A 22,181-nucleotide genomic window follows, 5' to 3' on the forward strand; every position below is an offset into this window, starting at 1 on the left:
GGGGGGGGGTCAGCCCTAGAAAACAGTTACAAAAAGTAGAGGACAAACAAACGTGCGGTCACTTTTAACAAAAATGATATTGGTGAAAACAAACATTAACAGGAATAAAGTTGAAGTTGAACAAACTGCTGACACGCATCATTATGTGTGTCTGCCTTTAAAAAGTAGTCCACAATACAAAGTGGAAGGTAATGAAGCTGGCGGGCTCCTTTAACTAAAATCATGTTGGTGAAACAGAGATAAAGTCAGACTTCTCGCTTCAGCAGTTTGTTTTTCACACACATCGTTTTCACTTCGTCTGTTGTCCATGAGCAGCTGTTTATGGTTTTACTCCTCAACAGGTGTCTGTGAACCCAAAGTACCAGGTGCAGGAGGTGGAGTTCGCATTGCGGAAGGTGGGTGACTTTTACGCGCCTGTATTTTTTTTTTTTCTGTTGAGACATTCCATCATGTTGAGGTGGGTCCTCTGTTCACAGTCTGGCTGTAAAGCTGTAGCGTGCCCCGCAAAGTTCAGGACTCAGAAGTACAGTGACATGCTGAAGCAGTTATGTCCGGAGATCGAGTCGTCTACGCCGGGGGACATCAGGAGCGCCAGGTACAGCTACTTGGTGCTCTCCAGTCATCCTCACCGCTCTGAACTCTTTCACTGTTCTGTATGTTTGAGTCATGGAGCTGCTGCAAAACTATCAAAAGTCTCATTTCTACACAGAAAAGATAAAACTATTTTTTCGTTCAAACAAAAAATGTGTCTCACATCAGGTGCTCCAAACAATTGGCGGAATAACAAAACATTTTAAAAAACCTCTGAGAAACCATCACACAACATAGAAGCATCAAAAACACAGGTTACCGTCTCGCAAACACACACAAACCCACATATTCCACATCCAAAAATGTCTGCCGGAGAAACCGATCACACCGAGACGAGTTGCTAGAAACACGTTTTTTTTTAAGACATGTATTAAAGTAAAAATATTCAAAACTTTTCAGTGCCATATTTGAGACATCAACTCGCGTCTCATAATGTCTGCTAACCTTTCTTCTCTCGGGGAGCAGAGTCTGAAAGAGGAGGCGAACGTTGGTGGTGCATCACAGCTAATAATCTACATTAGCTCAGATTTTGGACTGCCTGGATCTCTGTGCCCTCGAAGGAAACTTTGCTGTTTTTTTTAATGCTGGTGTGACGAGGCCTTTATACAGGTTTTTGTTGTGCTAATTGAAACATTCCTTTGAGGGGAATGGGGCCAAGCCGGTGTAATTGACTCTTGACCTCAATGTGCTAAACATTCAAGCTACAGTCCCGATTCTACATTTACAGAACGATGAGTAACTTGGACAGGTATCACAACCCGGCTCCCAGGCTGTAACGAAAAGTGAGACAAGACGAGTGATAAAAGTAATAAATAGACATTTATTTAAAGAATACAAACTAAAAACTCAGAAAGGAGATCATCGTATGCATTGCTGATCTGGAGCGACCCCTAGACACGAGGTTGGAGAAAAATGTGCGCGAGGATGAAGAGGAATGAAGTTCGTCTGATGACAACATTATTTGTTCGATCCTCGGCTGCTACGAGACCTGTGCCAGAGTGTCCCTGAGCAAAGACACTGAACCCCTAACTGCTCCCCGGGCGCTTCTCAGCAGCCCACTGCGCCCTGTATAGGGCTGGGTCAAATGCAGAGAACAAAGTTGAATAAAGTATAAAAACATAGCTGCTCTTAAAGTCCTCAATCGGTTACAACAACTAAAGTCAGAAAAGGAGCATCTTATCGTTCTAACCGACGGTGCCCTGCCTTGGTTACTTGTTTGTGTTCCTTTAAGCCAGCAGGTAGTGGTGATCACAACTGGAGACATCTGGGCCCGGTGCTCCAGTATAAAGCTCCGCCTTCCTGGCAACATGCCGGCGCTCTCTTTTCACCCCGTGGAGCGACGAGGACGGCTTGTTCACCACCAGACAGAGTTCGATGTCTTATGTTTAATGAACTGCTGTGGCAAAGAACTCAGCTTACCCAAGACAACAGAACCAAGACAAGCCCTCTGAGCATATGGTCACGTCGAAGAGAACCTTAAAGGCACGAAGAACACGCAACAGATGCCTGGTGAAGTTGCAGAATACTTGGGCAGAAATTGCATTTTCAGAAGAACCGTGCCGACGGCGAACAAATGCTGTTCACAACAACATTAAACGTGTGCTGTACATAACGTTTAAAGAAGAAAAGGAGCACAAGGACCGATTACTGACAACACTAACGAACAAAGCAGCAGCCATGTCAGTCAAGAAGAGTCTGAGAGGAGAGCCAGACAAAGAAGAGGGGCAGCCTTGATAGCTGGGACCAACCCAGCCTCAGGTGTCGCCCATCAGTGGCCGATTAACATCCTGAAAGACAAGCTGACAGGAAACAGGACGCAGACCCCTGGTGGAAGGGAGGGGTTGTCACACAGGATACATGGATTGAACAGTAACACGCTGCTTAAACAGAGAGTGAACGAGTCAAAGTGAATATTAAAGTGTAACTTGAAGCTCTTTAGTTTTCAAAACATGACCCCCACAATTGTTTGGCCCCCCCCCCCCCCTCAGACTCCCAGACCTCCGCTCTGTGATCCTCCTGGATAGTCGACAACCGGGAATGTTCCACATTGAGGACGTGATGCAGGCCGGCAGCAGCCGGTACATGCAGCAGCTTCAGGACCTGCAGAAGCAGCTCTCCTTTGACGACCCGATAAACATCCAGTTCACTTCGGTAATCGTTGCTAATTCCTGCTGACCTTAAAGGGATAGTTTGGAATTTTTTGATGTACAGAACGATCGGCTAGCGATCAAAACCGGACGGTTTTCAGCTTATCGGCCTTTACTATCAGAGTCACCTCTACACACTGTGTCCATCCATTGTTATGGCTTTCTAAATGCGGCGATTTATTTCTGTAATCATGTGTTACCAGGGAACCACTGGAGCTCCAAAGGGCGTGACCTTGTCTCATCACAACATCGTCAACAACGCCTACTTTGTGGGGAAGAGACTGGGGTACACCTGGAGAGTGAGTCTTTTACCTGAAACAGGTTTCATTAACCTCTTCTGACCCGTCAGCAGATTTAGAGAGCTCACTAGTTGTGAAGTGAGTTTGAGGGTGGTATGGTATACGTTTAACTAAATTGATCATACATTAGATCCAAAACAGACCAAAACCAACAGTGAATGTATCTACTGACAAAAGTTCTATATCTTTCTTCTTCCTCTGAGCCATGGAGCTCCATTAAAAACACATGAATGAGCCTCACTGTTTATGTTGACTCAATGCCACACACAAATACTCACTAGAGCGCCACATGTGGATTAATCCACCACTGAAAATAGTCCCTAACAAATACACACTTTACTCTTGTTTGTTTAAATGTGATAACAACTACAGTTATCAGCAGGAAATGACTGAACCTGGACTAACACAAGTTGTTGACAATAAGACAAATATAAACTACCATCAGCCGTATCCTTTAACACATTATGGTAATCAATAGAATGTTAAATGATACCATGAAGAAACGATTAGTTCAGTGATATTTAAAGGTGGTTAACAGGCCTCTACAATGAGATGGTTGACTAAAACTAAAGTTCCCACCACTGAGCATTAACGGCCTGGAGGTGGACAGCCTCACATTCCTCTGAAAAACGATCTCCTCCTCTTTTAAATGGGACGACAACTTGATCTGCAGCTCTACAGAGCTTTGATAGAAAGTGCTTCTGTACCTCCACAGCTCAGCAGAGGAAGCAGTTGGACAGAATTGTCTGCTCCGCCTTAAAAATCAACAGCTGCAAACTCACTCACATCTCTGACATCTACGAGACCTAAAAATACTCCACAGGACTCCAAGCAGCAGCAGCCGCCCCTCTTAATAATGCTTCCCTCAGGAAAAGCTAAAACATCTCTTTTTCTCAACAGCACTAACTACAGAACAGAATTACTAAATGGCTTCCCCATTCTGCACCAGCACTTTATGACAGCAAAGCACTAATTCTCTTTTTTAAAGACTATGTTCTGAGATTGCTCTAGGCTTTCCCCTTGGACTAATATCTTACATCCAAGGAATTCATGTTTGTGGATTCATTACTACACAGGCCTATCGGGGCTCAGGCCCAGGGGCCCAAAGTGTCACACAAAGAGACACAAACCAACCAAGAATAGACTGAAAAATCGACCACAAAGAAACATAAAAGACTACAAAGAGACTCAAAACAGCTACAAAGAGACTCACTAGTACAAAAGTATGAAAATGAGCAAAACAAAATGACTACAAAGAGACTCAAAATGACTACAAAGAGACTCAAATAATGTTTATTTCTGGGCCCTTTTCTGAGAATTTTTCCTGAGATTCTTTATTCTTAAAATTAAGAAATAAAACCATTGAAAAATAACAAATACATACTTGTAACCAAATGCACTTGATGACAATCAATGACAATGAAAATAGCTAGGACAAACAAGCACAAAGGCACCTTTTAACTAAAATGATTTTAACAGGGATAAAGTTGAACTTATCTTGTCAGCAGTTTGTTCTTCACGTACATTTTCTTTTTTGTCTTTGTCTGTTGTTGAAAATAGTCCCCAACAAATGCACTAGTTCCCCCTGTTTCAGTAAAGTTTGTTATATATATATATACAGTGTGTGTATATATGTACAGTATATTTGCACTGAAACATGTAACAAAGTTGGAGGCTCGCCGTTGTCCAATATTTTGACCCTTTTGTCTCCTGGTTTTGTCCCGCAGCCTAACATTCGTGTCTGTCTCCCTGTGCCTCTGTACCACTGCTTCGGCTCTGTGGGTGGAGGGTTGTGTATGGCCGTCCATGGCATTTCCACCATCTTTCCCTCTGCGGGGTACGATGGAAAGGCCAACTTAGCAGCTCTGGAGAGCGAAAGGTAATGTCAAAATCCTTTCGCCAAGTCCGTAAAATTTAGTCTCAGAAAGACCGTATGAAACCTGTTCAACAGAAAGCTGTTTGGACTTTTAATATTCTGTTCACCATTGATTTCTTTTGGACTGTTAGAATAATTCAACCAGAGTGTACACATTAAGCAGTTGTGAACACTAAAGGATCTGCATAGATTGACGTATATATTTTATTTAAACATAATTCAAATGTCTGGATCAGTCTTCACTATCACTGCCTTGATGATGCAGTGGACCTTTATGCTAAAAGGTAACACAGTGGAGAAATATTGGGGCAAAGGTTCAAACGTTGAGTGCACAGGTGTGACATTTATTGATGTCAGCTTCACTGTTAAGACTCGACTGTGAAAAACATAAATATATAAAGACATAAACCCCACTGACCCCCGTCACTGTATCAACAGTCGGTATTCTTTCAACTGTGTTTGTGCTAAGCTAACCAGCTGCAGGCTGTAGCTTCATATTTAGGCAACGTGTGGAAATATTGATCTTCTTATCTAACTCTCTGCAAATAGACATGCATCCCAAAATGTCAAACTTTGCCTTTGACCTAAGTCACACAGCACCATAACAACGGAGAAGAAGAGCTTCCCGGCACCACAAACGGACTCTTTGAAGTTTCACTTCAATGCATTTTTTCTCAATAAATTGTTTTTTTTTTACAGTAAATAGAAGTGAATTGGTAAGAAACTAATCAAAGCATTCGGGCACATTATGTAGAGTGTGCAAATGTGCACCGCACGTGCATAATCTTCACAAAGTCGGCCATGGTTGCTTTAACTTTTAACTTTTGAATTTGAGAGCCTTTATTGCCTCAAATAATGTTTTTGAGTTTGAAATGAAAAATAAAGACATGCCCATACGTTTTGCGGTTTTTGCTTTTATAAGTGAAGATTATGCATTCTGATATGTTTGTCTGTTTTCCCTCACAGGTGCACCTTCATCTACGGCACCCCCACCATGTTTGTGGATATGGTCAGCCAGCAGGAAGTGGCCAAACATGACTTGTCGTCAGTCCTGGCAGGTGAGAAAAAGATTGATATTCTGCTGTTGTATAAAAGAAGGGGCCTTTTCAATGATGTAAAGCCTTTTTTCCTGTTAGTTAGTTTTTGTCTGAGACTATTTCCATAAACGTTCTCAGGTTACATGCGCTTCTATTTGTTTGTGTAACCGTAGGCGTCATGGGAGGCTCCCCGTGTCCTCCAGATCTCGTGAAGAAGGTCATTTCTGTGATGGGCATCAAGGAAATAACGGTGAGTTGATTAACAGACACAGAATACTGTTGTTGTTATAGTTTAGTTCACATAATGATGCAGTTCAGCTTCCAAACACCAGGGGGAGACACATCCTTGGAGAAACGTCCGTTAGATTTAGCAACAGCCTGAACATTCAGTTGGTCAGTAAAGGAAGTAAAGTAAATAAGTATGTAAGATAAAAAGGAGACCTGATTTTGTAAAAGGTTTATTGGATGTGAACACCTGCCACCACTTCCAAAAGTCAAGGAAATGTAAAGATATTGAATATACATATAGATATGCAGAACAGGCAGTAACCCTCCCAGCTGAAATTCTTCACTCTTTCTTTACAATTTAAATCAGTGAAGTGTTTGAGAAAATGTTTAGTCTGTTATTAAGATTTTGCATTAAAGTGAAGACAGAATAACGTATACATCTAGTAATAGATTAACTTCTTCTTAACAAAAAACAACCAAATCCAGTTTCATAGATGCTAAAAGAAAGCAGATTGTAGATTGATTCATCTAATAAGCCGACCCACATCTTCAAAGTCTTATTGTCTTTTAAGCGTCTTCTTCAACTGATTGTTGTTTTGTGGTTTGGAAGATGTGTTTCTCTGCCTCTTTAGCATTTTTTAGAGCCATTGTTTATTAATTTTTAACACAGGTAAACACCAAAATAAAGGTGGCTTCATGTCCAGTATATTAAAGCTGCACTAATAATTATTCTCTTCATCATTAGTGGATCAAATGAGTGTGTGGAAAGAGTTCCTTTCAACTTTTTGTATGAATTAAATAAACAAGATATTACTTGTTAATTAATGAGCTTTTATGGTGCTGATGGGAGTATTTTGTAACAGTTGGACAGAGCCAGGCTAGCTGTTTCCCTCATTATGCTAAGCTAAGCTACCGGCTGTAGCTTCCAAACCTAAGAGTGGTATTGATCTCTCTAAGAATATTTCCTTTAAGCTCATCTGGTTTGAGTTTATCTTCATGCTAATAAAAACATTGAAACTTTTATTGACCATCATCCTCATAACATTCAGACTGTTTGTATTCACGGTTTATCCTGAAGATCCTGAATGCACCATGAAAAGACAACATGCCCCTTCATTTACTCGAATGTGTCCTGTATTTTGGTGGTTACCTGAATGTCTTTGATGTAAATAGATGATAATCAAAAGAGAAAGGTTACGTCTCAGGTCCATAAAGCTCTTGATGTGTTTTGGAGACGGAGAGAGCAAGTGTGTGTACATCAATGTGTTTAAACTAGTGACATTATTTGGCAGATGAATAGATGGACAGTCTTGAAGTAGAATGAGTTAGCATTGCTTTTCGTCGCATGTGTAGCCAGTCACCTGGACGGGCTCCTCCTTCGGCGTGTCCTGTAGGAAAAGACACAAAATCAGCAGCCAAATTAAACAAAGTCTGCCGTCCAACCCAAAGACTATCATGACCTGGACTCGGTGTACTGGACCCCAGGGCCAACATGGAAAAGTTCAGACGGGAGGACAGAAAGTTCTGTGGTTTAGAAAGAGAGAGAAAATAAAATCATTCAAAGCCATCTGTGGGTCGGTCCAAAACCAACTCCAACCTCGTGTGGTAGCGTCTGAATCCAATGTCGCATTGTACAGAAGTGCAGCTGAAAACCTTCACAACAAACCACCGCAGGAGGGACTCAAATAGTGGGGAACAAAACTGAACCTCCAGGTTCCATCATCAAAACATTTAACTGAACTAACATTTATAAAGAAGGTTTCACATTTGGATGCGTTTTTGCAAACAACGGTTTCTCTCGCTGATTTATGAGTAACATTTCTAAAGCCGCCATTTTTACACTTCCTGTTCCCTCGATGTGTTTTTGGTTAGATGTCTGAAATAATGTGGTAAACACAAGCTGAAGAGATTTGAACGTTTAGTTCTCTGACGTAAAATAGGTCAGTAAATATACGCCTCTGGTGAATTTCGAGGCTTTTAAAAAAGTATTTTATTGTGAAACTGAATCCTTGGCAGTTTTGTAAACAAATGTAATAACTGTCTTTAGGTGAAGCAGTGTTGTGTGTATTTTAAAGATAATCAAACAAATATATCCTTCTAAAATAATGACTTTTAAAGGAAGGGTTCGGCATTTGGGAAAATGTTCTTATTTACCTTTTATGCTGAGAGTTAAATGAGAGGATTGAGGCCACTCTTGTGTCTGTACGCTAAATATAAAGCGAGCCAGGAGACTGTTAGCTTAGCTTAGCATAAAGCATGGAAACAGCTAGCCTGGCTCTGTCTGAAGGTTAAAAAAAAACAAAAAACACCTCCAAAACTCTTAAAATTATCTAATTTGCTGAATCCGTAAACTCTACTAAATCACTGCTCATATCCAAGAAATAATCCATGGTCCAATGTTTTTTGTTTGGATTAAATAAACAACATATAAAGTTTTTGTTAGTGAGCTTTAGAGGTGGTGGGTTTGTGACCACAGCTTTCAGTCTTTATGCTATGCTAAGCTAATCTCGTCCTGGCTGCAGCTTCATATTCAACCGCACAGACATGAGTGTTTTCTCAACAAAAAAACAAGCATATTAAATAAAATATCGCCCTCATCCTTCATTGTGTATTTTGATTTGAAGATGTTAGCACCGGGTCACGTGTTTCAGTGGCGGTTACCTGCACAGCAGCATGCTCAATGGCGCGTGCCCTTTTTGGCTCTCTTCGGCTTGACTCTGCAGCCACTGAAGGAGGCGCTGTCTCTCACTTGCTTTCCTTTCTGGTGAGGCGGAGATGCACACACTGCGTCCGGACGAATGCGACTAGAGTCCATCCACCTGCAGGTAGAAAACCAGGGGGATAAGAGAGGGTTTGTGCTAGCTACTTAGCACTGCCTAACAAAGCTGCTAAGTGACGCTGTAGAGTGCCCTTACCTGCGCAGTGGAGCTAGCTGGCACGTGCAGCTCCACGGGTTGTTGGAGAGGGTGAGGTTGGTGATGGTGCCGAAGTCAAGGCTTTTGGGGAGAGACTTAAGCTTGTTGTTGTCCAGGTTCAGTGACTTGATAGCCGTCACACCGGTGAACGCACCGTCTGAGAACTAGAGAGAGGGAGGAGCCGTACATGAGCTGCTGTTTGTCTCCGCCAGGAGGATCATGCATTCAGCTGTGTGCGTGAGTGAGTGTGTGTGCACCTCTGTGTCTGTCCACTGCTAATCTCTTATTCTGCTGCAGCAAATTGCTTAATATTTTTGGGTGGCCATTTGTGGCTGCATGCTCAAGGACATCTCGTGGTTGCGGTGACTCACACTTTCTCAAAACACCTTTTTATTGCCTGTTTTATTCTTCGAGCCGATTGCCTGCATACGTCATGCTTGTTTTTGAGTTTGAATGAAGTGTGCTGTACGTTGGTGTCTAGACGAGGGTGTTAGCCAGTTGTGGGTTTTATTCCTTCAATCACACAATACAGCAGTGGTGGTTGCAGAGACACCTGGCGGAAATCTGCACTCCACCGAGTGCATCTATCTAGTTTTGGTGAATGGCTGCATTTTTATAGACCATTTCAGTCATTCACAAACTCGACAATGGGAGTGAGCTACTATGCAAGCTGTCAGCTATCGGGAATGATTTGGGTTTTAGTTTCTTGCCCAAGGACACTTCAACAAGTGTAGCTGGGCATCAACGCCTTAAGGAATCATGAATCAATCGATGCACATCTTCCAAAAACTATTCTTAGCTTGTATAAAAACATGGCTCACACCCATCCTGTCCGTCAGATAGATGCAGAACGCGGGAATCCCGCCAGTGTTTCTCTGGCATGAAAGCCTCCTCTCATCCTTGCTTCTGCACCAGCACTTATGTAAACACCATCTGTTACTGCACTCCTTTTTTCTTCCCGCTTCTACTTCATACGCATCTGCGAGGGCGCTAAAAGCTTCAGAGAGGTGCGAGGTCTTCGTCGTGTCAAGTTTTGTCTCCTGCAGGAGGACGGATGAGAGAGAGGAGCTTTGGTCTTTGAAGGTGTAGTTTTATGTGAGTCTGGAGGAGATGAGGCTGTTCGGAAATTTCCACCGTGGAACAACAAGTAGCCGAGGGTTCTGGTATTTTTAAGCAATGGAAGATGGATGACTTCCAGCGTGGCCGAGGTGTTTTTCGCTCTCTCTGTCGTCTCTTTGCCAGGAAGGCTCGCAAAGGGCCCAATTGTCCATTCAACCGGGGGCGATAGCAAGCTAAAAATACTCCTCTTCATGCACCGGTGGAACACCCTGCCTCTATTTACCGGTCTCCTCACCCCTCCTGACCTGTTTACAAGACCCTCAAGTAGAAAACACACTTGCTGAAAATAACACTTGTGTAATAATTAGACTCTGAGCAACTGCTTGGCCGAGGTCCAGCAAACAAAAACACTCCTAAAAATACCTGCGTTTGGTTGAAAAATGGTCTAATCTCCCCCTACTCGCCGTGTACTGCTGCATTCACCTGGCTCTCACACAGTCCCACCGTGAGAAGGTTGTTATTTTACAGTTTTCCCCTTTGGGATAACGCTATGCTGTGGCACAGGTACACTCAAATATTGGATTAACCTAAAGTATGAAGCAAATGTGCCCTCAGGAATGTCTGAGAAGTAGTGTGTGGTGTAACATAGAGCTTATATTGTATACAATTATACCCACGCTGTGAACGATCTGGATGAACCGATGGATGTTTTACAGGCAGCTGTGGAAACATCTGTCTCATGGTTCTGATATCGGAACATCATGTCATGATGAAGATTAAGACATGACGGGTGAAAAATGTTTAAATCTACTTCCCACAGTTGATTATTTACATTAAGACAATTATTTTTAAACGGACCTTTACATTTTATTTTTTTCCAAAGGTAACTTTGCATGTGATGGTTGAGCTTAGCCACGGCCATAAAGACGACTTTATGTTCACAACAAATCGACACTAGACATCTAGAGAGATAAAAAGATTCACGTCCCAAAGATGCAGCATAATGTTTGCATTATCAGGACACACTGAGACGGATGGAGATGAAGCAGGAACACATAAACCAACCACTGTTTGGAAGATTCAGTTACAAGATCAGCTTCTAATTGGATTTAATGAATTTGAACCACTTGTCCAGACGTATACTGTGTGGAAAAGGCCTGTTGACTTACGAACACAAATATAGTCGAGTCGTGTTCGCCAGACCAAAAGAAATAAACAAATATGAAGACAGACACACAGAGACCTTTTTCATGAGATGAACTTGTTATTCTCAACTTAATTTAAACTATTTCATTGAATGCCGAGGATTGAAATCACTTGCAATTGTTTCTTTTGGCATATTTGTCTTGAAACAGTTACCCTCCGTCATGTCCCGTGCATGACTTCCTTTTCCTTCTGTCTGAAAAAAGTAGTTGAATTGATGTGGGATATTTTGACACATAATGAGGAGCACTTGATCTATCGTACCTTACAGTTATGGTGCTATTTATGGAGTTGAAAATAAAAGATCGCTTGGCTTTTTTTTTTTTTAGCTGCAGCAGCTTCCACTGCTTTGAATGTCGACATGTTTTGCATCAGATTTTTAAATCATGCTTCGTCTGTCTATTAAAACCGTAGACTGACCTTCTCCAGACCCATGTTGCCCAGGTGTAGTTTCTCCATGTAGCGCCCAAAGCTCTGGAAGGCGATGTCAGGGATGGTCCTCATGGGGTTCTTCCCCAGCTTGAGCTCCTCCACCACCCGCAGTTTGCTCATGGCCGCAGTGGGGTAGCTGGACATCCTGTTCCTATCCAGGTGAAGTATGGCGAGGTTCTCCACGTCGTCCAGGGAGCCCGGCTGCAGGGTCGTCAGCTCGTTCCCGCTCATGTGCAGCCAGCGCAAGTCCTTGGTGCCCGCGAAAGTCCCCGGTCGCAGCTCCCGGAGCTTGTTGTCGTTGAGCTGCAGGATGAAGAGGTTGATCATGGGGGAGAAGATGCCCCTGGCGAGGTCACCGATCTGGTTCCCGTCCAGGTAGAGGTAGGTGAGCTCGGTTAGGTCCTCGAAGGCGCCGGGCTTGATGCTGCTGATCTCGTTGTTGGACAGGTAGAGGTAGACAAGCTTCTTCAGCCCCTTGAAGGCCTGGGATCCGATCTCTCGGAGCTGACAGTGCTGCATGTGCAGAGAGATGAGCCCCTTGCTTTCGCCGAAGGCCCCCGTGGGGATGCTGCCCAGGTTGTTCCTCTGCAGGTTCAGCAAGCGGGTGACCTCCGACACCCGGGGGATCTTCTTCAGCCCGACGCTGTCGCAGATGACGTGCTGAAGATCGCCGTGGCAGTGGCACAGGCTGGGACACTGGCCCGGGGCGCCCTGCACCGCGGGGCCCAGGACCAGGAGGCAGGTCCCCAGCAGCAACCAACTCACACAACACATACTGACGTTGGAGTCACTTGAAGCGTCTTCCGGTCTTTTTTTAAGCAGAAGAAGTGGAAAAATCCTGTAAAAAAACAACCAAGAGGGAAGTAGAGAAGATCTTTGAGGAAAAAAAGTCAAACTGAAGTGTGTTTGTGTTGAGAGAGAAACAGACGGAGGGAGAAGGAGTGAAAAGGTGAGCGACTGAGAGAAAGGCGGGCGACGCACTTTGAGAGGAGGATGGCCGCTCAACAGAACACACGGCACTATTTATAACGTTCACTTGAGGGGAAAAAAAAGCCGAGGAGGGCTTGTCGGGGTGAGAGGTTTGCAAGAGGAAGTCAAGTGTCTGTGAGAATTTAACCCTGAATGAGCAGGAAGACGACGCGGGACACACTGTCTTTTTGCTGCCTGTATTTGTGCAGAACTTAAACGAAGGGCTGAAGTTTAGCTGGATGCACGTGTTACCAGGTGAATGTTTCAATAAAAAATACGTGGCAGGTCGGGCTCACGCTCCCAGACGTCTCTATTGTTTTTTCAGTCTGCGGTGGAAGGAAAATGAGCTGCTGCTTTATAACCTCTAATAGTCTCCAGATGGCAAAGACGTGAGATGCTGTTTCAGGTCATAACAATTGCTAAAAGATACAAAGGAAAGTTTCAGATGCCGCTTCACATTCCTGCGTGCATTCTTTCCTTTGGAATGGAGTGTGGTATTATGTAATGGTCTTTAGTGGCTCTCGGGTTTCAACTGAGTAATTTTGGTCTCTGTGGAAAGAAAAAATGAACGATGAACTTGAGCCACAACCAGAACAAAGCTTTTGGTGTTCGTTACACCTGCTTTCAATAAGAAAGGAAGGTTGAGGGCTTTGACTGGCTCGGGTCAGTTTGGCTTCAGGTGGCAGCATTGAGAAGATGGATGGACCCACCCAGGGCGAATGGAATCTAGAGTTTACTTAACAAATCTGGCATTTTATCGGGAACATCGTCTCCCTCCCTCACTTCCCAGGTGAAGTTCTCACCTCTAAAATGCCCCGTTTGTCCACCAGTCCCTCTGACTGAATCTGCATCTGTGGGCACGTTAACACTATATTTTATGGGGCCCACCAGTCCCTTATCAGGAAAAGCACTTTATTTCCCCCTGAAATGATGTGGAGGACGATATGTTTTAGAGCCTTTCAGCTCTAAACTGAGTATATTTTCTCAACTGCCATACTTAAATATTTCTGTTGTTTGATCAGTTCAATTGAAATGACAACTTTTTCAAATAATATTGAGTCGTTTAGAATTTGCCAATGTGAAGATTTTGCTGCTTTTTAATGATTTATATCTCTGTAAACTGAATAAATTTGGGTTCTGGACTGTAAGTCAGACAAAACAAGACGTTTTAAGACATCAACTCATTGGGAATTATGGGCAGAGGGACCCCTCATCCACACCCACTCCACCACCTTGATCCCATGTCCGGCTCAACCACAGGCCTTTACAGTCCTCATGCCAGACGTTTTGTTTTGGGGTTTTCTGTCCGTCCGTCCATTCTTATAAACTTGATTTCTCAGGAACACCTGGAATTATGACAATTTCACACAAATGTCTCATAGAATAAATTGATGGTGTTGACATTTTAGACAGACATGGAACTGCAACTTGACATACTTCTAGTTTGACATTTTATAGAGAAAAACTATTAATGGAAAAATAATCGGTCAAAAGATATGTTGGTATTTTTGTGGAGCTCTGAACGAAAAAGCATTTTTAGTGAAAAAGAGCAATTTAATTCTGAATCTATGAGCTCCTTTTAAATTAACTTTAGTCTATATTAGGTTATTAATGATCAGTTAATTAAAGACATCTTTTTTTTTACAGTTTGTTGGTTTGTGGGTATAATTCAAGAATTGCTGCTCATCACTTCCTGTTTGTGTGATTGACAGGTTGTATACGGCACCACGGAGAACAGCCCCGTGACGTTCTGCCCGTCGCCGACAGACAACCTGGAGAGGAAGTCTGAGACCGTCGGCTTCGTCGCGGAACACACAGAGGTACTCCAACCTGCTGATGACACCATTACATCATCACTTTGTGTCAAATGCATACAACCAAAAGAGGAACAAATATTTAACACACGTTTGTCAACAAACTTTATACACTTATTTCCCACCACAGACTAAAAAGACCACTGAGTACATTTATTCAGGTACTGTACTTAAGTACAAATTTGTAGTACTATAACTTGAGTATCTCGATCTCACGTTACTCTATGCTTCTACTCCACTATATCTTAGGGGTGAATATTGTACTTTTTACTGCACTCCATTTGTCTGACAGCTTGCGTTTCTTTACATATTGAGATTTTACAAACAAAACATTATTATCAGTTTATTAAATATGATATAGTGCTGTAGATTAAACTTTCCAACATACAATGTAGTCAACATTTGCTCCACCTCCACCAGCTGTAACATTAAAAGATTAGTTACACATTAAAGCCTCAATAGTGTTCTAATCATGATATTTTTTACAGCACTTTTCATACAAGAAGTGCAGCACAAATAAATGAAGATAGACAGAATGAACATACAAATATACGTTAGCGGAGGTAATGATTATTATTGTGAACGTATACTCTGATATACAGTATAGGATAATAATGATGATAATATTAACAATAACAGCAATAAGAGAAAGAAGAAGAATGATAATAATGAGTAATAATAATATGACTCTCTGAAAGGGACCATTCTGCCCGACGAGTACATTTAGCTATTAATACTTTTGAACTTTTACTAAAGTGAAATCTTGAATGTAACATAAGACTTTAACTTGTGATGTATTTTAGAATGGTGTACCTAATAAACTGGAGTGTCAATCAAAAACAATTACCAGTGTTTAATGCAACAGTTAAATCAGAGAAAAAAACTTGTTTATGTGTAAAAAGAGACATTTATCATCAAGTAATATCGTTGGAATTAAATGATAAAACAATGTTATTCCACTAAAAGTTAATTACATTAAAGTTAATTATTCTTTAAGCCTTTTAAGAGAATCAAGTATTACAACTGATGTGTAATTGTCCGCTCCACAGGCTAAAATCGTGGACCCTAGGACGGGTCAGGTGGTGCCTCTGGGGACGACGGGGGAGCTCATGACGAGAGGCTACTGCGTGATGCTGGGTTACTGGGACGACGAAGCCAAAACACAAGAGTGCATCACCAAAAGCGGATGGTACAAAACCGGGTGAGCGGAAGCGGTCGGTTACTGCAGATCTCGTCACACAAACTTTAGTTTTTACCGGCGCGAGTGAGAAGCATCGAGTGGAATGTGAAAGTATATAAATATGTAATTAGTATTTTAAGTATTTCAGTGTGATGTTTTCCCTGCAGAGACCTTGCCTCGATGGACGTGTTCAGCTACTGCCGAATCGAGGGCAGAATTAAAGACATGATCATCAGAGGAGGAGAGAACGTTTACCCAGCGGAGATCGAACTGTTCCTGCACACGCACCCCAAAGTCAAGGAGGCACAGGTGAGCTCAGCCAGCCAGCACTTCAAAAGAACATTTGAAATAGTTCTGGATGTCCAGAAAGAGATGGATGTTCACACTTTTGTTTAAGTATTACATTTGAAATGCCCCTATTTGCCTAATGAGGTGATGATTTGTTTTTTAGAAGGAAGGAATATTTTCCAAATGTTTCTTTGGAGAGGCATCATTAATTATATTAATTCATCAAACACTGGTGCTGATCTTGATCAATATTACGCCTGCTTTGTTGTTTACTTTTTTATTCTCTTTTTATTGAGATTGACAGCATTTTGTCACATCACAGTGATGTAATAGGCAACTCACATTTTATTTCCTGACTTAGTCGCTCCAGGTCTCATAAACTGAGAATGGACTTCATCAGGAGACATCTTGTGTCCAGCTATATTAGTTCTATATTTAGATTTCTTTTAATGAGAGAGAAGGAGGTGATGTAATTTAAAGTGTATTTTCAAATCTCTTAAAATGTGTCTGTGTGTGATCTTAATGTTTCTGTACACTGAAAGTAAGAAGAGCTACATGTTGTTTACTTGTTGTTTGTCAGGTGGTCGGCGTTGTGGATGCCCGTATGGGTGAAGAGATCTGTGCCTGTATCAAAGTGGTCGACGGAGAGGAATGCACTGCAGAAGAAATCAAAGTTTACTGCAAACAACACGTGAGGCCCAGTTTGCTTTTTACTATTTCATAATGAGCTGGAATTATTTTATACTTTTACTTCCTGACAAACATGTTTGAATGACTCTGCTCCTTTCAGATCGCTCACTTCAAGATCCCTCGCTACGTACTTTTTGTGACCAGTTACCCGCTTACCGTTACTGGAAAGGTAAGAGCTCATATATTCGTATAAATGACAAAACAAACAAGGTTTATTTGACTGCGTTTATTTCGATAGCATGCATCCAGAGAAACGCAGATAATTAGCAGCAGTCTGTGATAAATTAGTCCAAACACCAGAACACCAACTCCCCTCTGGTTCTTGTGTTTCCCTCATGGGATGCTGTTAGAAATAATTTACTGTCGGCACGGCGTGGTGTTTGAACAGGCCCCCAGACGGGAGGGAAAGGGAGCTAATAGCTCGTCTGCAGGCACACCGCGTCCTGTTAGATGAAACCAGAGGGGCGGCGGACCTCGTCCCAAAGCAGCGTATCAGATAAAACCAGCCCTTTAATCAGAGACTCCTTTAGTTCATTTTACTTTCTTTATAATCCACTCAGTATTCACAGTGGGTACAAAACATCACCACGGGGGTCAAGTTTAAGAGCCTGGAGACTATTTCTGTCCCTGGTTGACTGATGCCAGATAGGTGACACAAGAATATGCTATGACTTTTTTCGACATACTATACTGGTTTTTTTTCCGGCATACTGTACTATAACTTTTTTTGTCATACTCTCAACACAATTTTCTGTCTTGTCTTTCAGATCCAGAAATACGAACTACGCGACGAGGCTGAGCAGCAGCTCGGACTCAAGGACAAATGAGATTTTCAGCTGATGAATGAATTTAATTCAAATACTGTTTAACAGGGATTAAAAACCAGCCATCAGAGGTGCTATGGCAGGCTATAAAGCCACATCCTGTAACCCACTGATAACATGGATAACGTGACTATACTTATCACCAGCACACAAAGACCATGAGAGACCATAACCAACAATACATTAATCCTAGTAACAAATAGTGTGTATACAAAAATAACACTGTGGGTGATATGTGCCTTTATTACCATGAACACTTTGTAGTATATTTTGACTCAGTTGCACTATTTACTCCGGTCTTTGTAGCGTTTGTTAAAAATAAACCACAGTGCCCAAATGTTTGAGATGTTTTTAATTAATGTATATATTTGTAACCTGTGTCTAAGATTAATATCTTCTATAGAAACCAACGGGGAAGGACAAACTGGTTGTTGGTTTTGGTCTTCAACAGTTTAATAATATCTGTTGTACAAATGTGAACATTGATTGAACCACTTGTACATATTGAATCACACATTTCACCACAGTTCTTTCTTATCCTGTGTAAAGCTAAAACAATATTTTTTCTACAACTTGAAATAAATCACATTATTAAAATCAAGGCGTTGATTTATCAGGATGAACGAGAGTATTTTAATATTGGTCACGATGGCAGCTGCTCACCTCTTGGATTGCAATGCATACAAAAAGAAACTCACTAAAAATGTTATGATACAGTACGTCATGAAAAGTAGAAAGAAATCATAAAAGAAGTTAAATTGTGTATTATGTCAAGAAAGTCAAAAGTCATGGGTTGACAACAAAAATATAGAATAACACCGAACTTCTGCTTTAACATCCTCATGTTTAATAATATCTGGGTAATATAAATGTGAACATACATACTGAAGATCAGAGCTAGTGGTAGATGTTGAACCTCTCATGTCAAAAAAATTCAAAAATTCAAATATTTTTACTTCAACTCGAAATAAACGTACCACATTATTAGAACCAGACGTGGGTGTTTCTCTTTTTCCGGGAAGAATGAGGGTATTTTTTTAATATTGATCTCGGGGGCAGGTGCTCACCCCCTGGAATGCCATTCAGAAACACACACACACACTTACTGAAAATGAGAACGAGTATCACAGACACACAGGCTCTCAAAGCCGTAAAGAATTTCCTCTGGAGTCTGACGGGCTACACGTGCAGTCCAAACGACGCCGGGCCGCAGGATCGGATGTCGTCGTCTGTCTAGACCTGAAGGACTCGGCCCAGAAATAGCTCTGAAGAAAACAAACGGCGCTCCTGGCTCTTCAGAAGGAACCTCAAGGTTTATTTTGCATTTTACATATTTTTGGGTCTGGATTCATAGTACGCTTGTACAGAGTGCCAAGACTCAACCAGTTGGCTTGAAGGCGCTCCAGCATCCGATTTCCTAAAACCCGGGTCTTAAGAAATCACTTCAATGCCAAAGGAATGCACATTTTTGGGGAATAATAATAAGTACTGATATCAGTCAGTTATCTTTGTACACCTTCTATAAACAGATTGGAATTCAATAAAAATGTAATTTTTTTTGTGCTTTTAGCAATTTATTAATCTCTCACAGAACATCAGAATGGTCCTTCACTTTAAAAAAACAACTATCCAGTCTCCCTCATGTGGTCAGAGAGCGCACAACACTAACATTCTCTAATTGAAACATTAGATTTAAAGCTCTTCAGCTTCAAAAGTACATTCAAATTAAGGAAAGTCTAAATGCAACAGCATGCAATGATATTAAAAAAAAAAATGTCAGTTTGTCTCTTTCCTCGTTCAATGTGACATAATCCACCAGAGGACAAAGCCGACTCCCAAAATAAATGGTTTTCCCAGTTTTGTGTGGAGGAACTTGTCTGTTCTGCTCAGAGTCCTGACCTCAACCATCCAACACCTTTAGGGTGAACTGGACTGTGAGCCAGTTCACCACCAATGTCAGTGTTGGACCTCTTGTGGTTGAATGGGAGCGAATCCCTGCAGCAGGTTCAAACATCTGCAGGACCGACTGAAACCAGCGTGTGATGTTCGGGTGCCTGTATATATTTTTGGCCATATAGAGTAAACACCCCATCTTAGCTCTTGGGCAGCGGGATCCCGACTGCAGTCTGCTGTCCCTGCATCTGCTGCTCCGCTCGGGCCACCTGCTCCTCGGTGCAGCAGTCCTGCAGAAACACAGCGGCCAGGCTGCGCAGGCGGGGGCTCTCTGAGAGGGAGAAGCGCAGCATGCACTGCAGGACGGCCGGATCAGTGATCTCCGAGCGGGACGAGGGCGTCGTCAGGTTCATCAGCGTGGTGATGGCCGACAGGACGGTCTCCTCCCTCCGGCTCGACAGACAGTTTGTGACCAAGCTGATCCCCCTGCTCTCCAGGATGAGGCGTCGACATTCGGGGTCCATACTCAGGTTACACAGCCCCCCTGAAAACATGACACACACAAGAGAAGGAGGACATTTAAAGGTTGGGAGTCAGCATTTGCACAATGTAAAAACAACGGGAGAGAGACAATGACTTATTCACACCCATGCCAAACTCCACAAAGTTGTCGTTCTCCTCAGTGAGCATGTCCAGGAAGAGGTCGGTCACTTGCAGCTCCCTCAGATACTCCATGTTCTTTGGGTCGTACGCAAAGTTGGCCAGGTTAGCCAGCACCTGCTCCTTAGCCTCTGACGATGTGAAATAAGTTATGTTAGAAGGTTAAAGGAAGAACAAAATAATCAAAATCACAGCACTTATCAGCCTATCACAAAACTAACTTCTCATTACATTACAGTTTATTTTTCCTGTCTACCACAAATATGTATCTCTTTTTGCATGTTATATTTTAACTTCTTCATTATTTTATGTCTATTCTCTTTTTATAAGTATTTTAATGAGGATTGTTGGAGGGATCTAAAAAACTCCAAAATCAATCTCTTGAATCTCTTGAAACTTGAACAAAAAACAAATCTAATTATGTCAAACACCCTCTTTACAGTTTTTCAAGGCAAATGTATAGGAAAGAAAATATGTGTATATGTGTGTGTGTGTGTGTGTGAGACCTGTCTTGATGGATAATAGGAAAAATGATCCGACTACTGTGTTTACATACATCACTGATATTGATACTGAAGCTTCAACTTACACAGAAAATAATATCTTCTGTCCAGTGTTAGTATATCAGTGGTGGTGACAGTACCACCACATATATAGCTACATCAGATATTTTACTCAAGTAAAAGTAGTATTACCAAAGTGTAGAATACGCCGTTACAAGTAAAAAAAAGTTATTTATATTTAGTTGGATAGTCATATATCATAACTTATATTTTGTGTAATCTAAATATGCAATGTAGTAGAGTAAAAAGTACAATATTTCCCTCTGACATGTGTCGGAGTATGAAGTAGCAGAAAATGGAAATATTAAAGTAAAGAACTAGTTTCTGATAAACGGTCTGTTGTTTAACGTTACATGACGGATTTAGCCTTAAATATTTGTAATTTTAAGTATTTGTTCCAGAGAAAGCTCAAAGACTCTTTGTGGTTCTCGTGGAACTTACATCATACAATCCATTGAATCACAACATTTAAAACGTAAACAGTGGACCCACCTTCACTGTCTGTGTCCTGAAACTCGGTGACCAGAGTTTGAAGATATTCAAACCGGTCGGAGCCCTCAGACGAGCCTTTCTTCCACATCTTTAGTATAGCTAGCTTAGCATTAGCTCCAGTGTGAAGTTAACATTAGCAGATCAAACAAACTAGAGTAGTAGCTCAACAAACAAATTAACGCCAATCGCAGCTCGGTCAATTTACCGCTATTTCCTGTTTTGGTCCGTCTGTTAAATGTGTCCGTACGACGACGCGTCTCCCCGTTCCTAAGTTCCCAGCCACCGAAACCTTGACCGTTTTAAATAACCTACAATATCGACACTACAAAACACAATACATCATCATACATTTTAGGCATTAGTGGTTGAATGTGTATTATATTTTTTGGGGGGGATAATTTGGGTTTATAAAACGTGGGAAAAGGAAGTGGTGTTACGTGACTAACTGCACTACAAGAAGGAGGCGTGTAACTATAGCAGTTAGCTAATGGTCGCTTCAGAGGTCAGCTAAAAACTGTTTATATTTCGGCCTGTAGCTGTTTCTTTAGTATTTAGCTGTCATGAAGCAACACCAACTGTCAGCTGTGAAGCGTCGAACCAAACCCATTTTATTTGGGACGCTGATCGTGGGACTAGCCACCGCTTTCTTCAACAGGCAAGTTATGATTTAGTGCATGTTGTGCATGTTTTGGTTGCATTAACTGTCACCTGGAAGTGTTAAGTATATAATATTAAAAGGGGCCTTATAGATAATCATGCATCGTAAACCTGCAGTGTTTTCTGATGCGTCTGAAGTGTTTCCCCTCATTCCATTATTCATCTTTATAATTTGAAACTACAGATATCAGTAATCAGCAGCTACAAAGTGCATAAGAACATCACTCTATATTATATAATATATATGCAATATTAGACAGTTAAAAGGATTTTTGTGTATTTAACGATGGTATAATGTTAATGACACCAAATAAACTATATATTAGAAATAAAGAAACAGCAAAACAAACAAAACAGTGTTGCA

General features: G+C 41.7%; 3 protein-coding genes across 4 annotated transcripts in view; 1 reads left to right on the plus strand and 2 right to left on the minus strand.

Annotated features, from left to right (window-relative positions):
- Positions 1–18,199, plus strand: part of acsf2 (acyl-CoA synthetase family member 2) — a 22,462-nt gene extending 4,263 nt beyond the window's left edge. Inside the window, exons 4-16 of the mRNA XM_031843606.1 lie at positions 342–395; positions 477–595; positions 2,580–2,742; positions 2,942–3,037; positions 4,765–4,916; positions 5,880–5,971; positions 6,124–6,200; positions 14,469–14,576; positions 15,620–15,771; positions 15,918–16,059; positions 16,619–16,729; positions 16,829–16,897; positions 17,496–18,199. Of these exons, the coding sequence (XP_031699466.1) occupies positions 342–395; positions 477–595; positions 2,580–2,742; positions 2,942–3,037; positions 4,765–4,916; positions 5,880–5,971; positions 6,124–6,200; positions 14,469–14,576; positions 15,620–15,771; positions 15,918–16,059; positions 16,619–16,729; positions 16,829–16,897; positions 17,496–17,555 (1,395 nt within the window). The 3' untranslated portion in view covers positions 17,556–18,199. The remainder of the gene's footprint in view (positions 1–341; positions 396–476; positions 596–2,579; positions 2,743–2,941; positions 3,038–4,764; positions 4,917–5,879; positions 5,972–6,123; positions 6,201–14,468; positions 14,577–15,619; positions 15,772–15,917; positions 16,060–16,618; positions 16,730–16,828; positions 16,898–17,495) is intronic.
- chad (chondroadherin) lies at positions 5,750–12,776 on the minus strand. Of its 2 annotated transcripts, none has more exons than XM_031843609.1 (4): positions 11,776–12,776; positions 9,094–9,257; positions 8,840–8,997; positions 5,750–7,702 (listed from the first exon to the last, which is right to left on the minus strand). In XM_031843609.1, exons 1-3 carry the CDS (start codon positions 12,559–12,561, stop codon positions 8,856–8,858), a joined length of 1,092 nt encoding a protein of 363 aa, XP_031699469.1. In that variant the 5' UTR covers positions 12,562–12,776; the 3' UTR covers positions 5,750–7,702; positions 8,840–8,855. The 2 variants fall into 2 exon arrangements, with proteins under 2 accessions (XP_031699469.1, XP_031699468.1); XM_031843608.1 differs by having other exon boundaries at positions 5,753–7,566.
- On the minus strand, positions 16,828–21,381 carry armc7 (armadillo repeat containing 7). The gene is made up of 3 exons (XM_031843610.1): positions 21,161–21,381; positions 20,093–20,236; positions 16,828–19,989 (listed from the first exon to the last, which is right to left on the minus strand). The coding sequence occupies exons 1-3, from the start codon at positions 21,246–21,248 to the stop codon at positions 19,646–19,648; spliced, it is 576 nt and encodes a 191-aa protein (XP_031699470.1). The 5' UTR covers positions 21,249–21,381; the 3' UTR covers positions 16,828–19,645.
- Positions 21,382–22,181: the final 800 nt, after the last annotated feature.

This window comes from Anarrhichthys ocellatus, unplaced genomic scaffold, assembly GCF_004355925.1.
Source record: "Anarrhichthys ocellatus isolate YVR2014 unplaced genomic scaffold, GSC_Weel_1.0 scaffold4, whole genome shotgun sequence".
NCBI classification, from domain to species: domain Eukaryota; kingdom Metazoa; phylum Chordata; class Actinopteri; order Perciformes; family Anarhichadidae; genus Anarrhichthys; species Anarrhichthys ocellatus.

What these genes read in the sequence shown, in the direction of transcription:
- chad (XM_031843609.1), bottom strand. Translation starts at nt 12,561, where the DNA reads ATGTGTTGTGTGAGTTGGTTGCTGCTGGGGACCTGCCTCCTGGTCCTG. An exon ending in GCAACATGGGTCTGGAGAAG is followed by an intron (nt 9,258 to 11,775) that starts GTCAGTCTACGG and finishes CCCTCTCTCTAG; the next exon opens with TTCTCAGACGGTGCGTTCAC. An exon ending in CAGCTAGCTCCACTGCGCAG is followed by an intron (nt 8,998 to 9,093) that starts GTAAGGGCACTC and finishes TTCTACCTGCAG; the next exon opens with GTGGATGGACTCTAGTCGCA.
- armc7 (XM_031843610.1), bottom strand. Translation starts at nt 21,248, where the DNA reads ATGTGGAAGAAAGGCTCGTCTGAGGGCTCCGACCGGTTTGAATATCTT. An exon ending in TCAGGACACAGACAGTGAAG is followed by an intron (nt 20,237 to 21,160) that starts GTGGGTCCACTG and finishes TCACATCGTCAG; the next exon opens with AGGCTAAGGAGCAGGTGCTG. An exon ending in CTTTGTGGAGTTTGGCATGG is followed by an intron (nt 19,990 to 20,092) that starts GTGTGAATAAGT and finishes TCATGTTTTCAG; the next exon opens with GGGGGCTGTGTAACCTGAGT.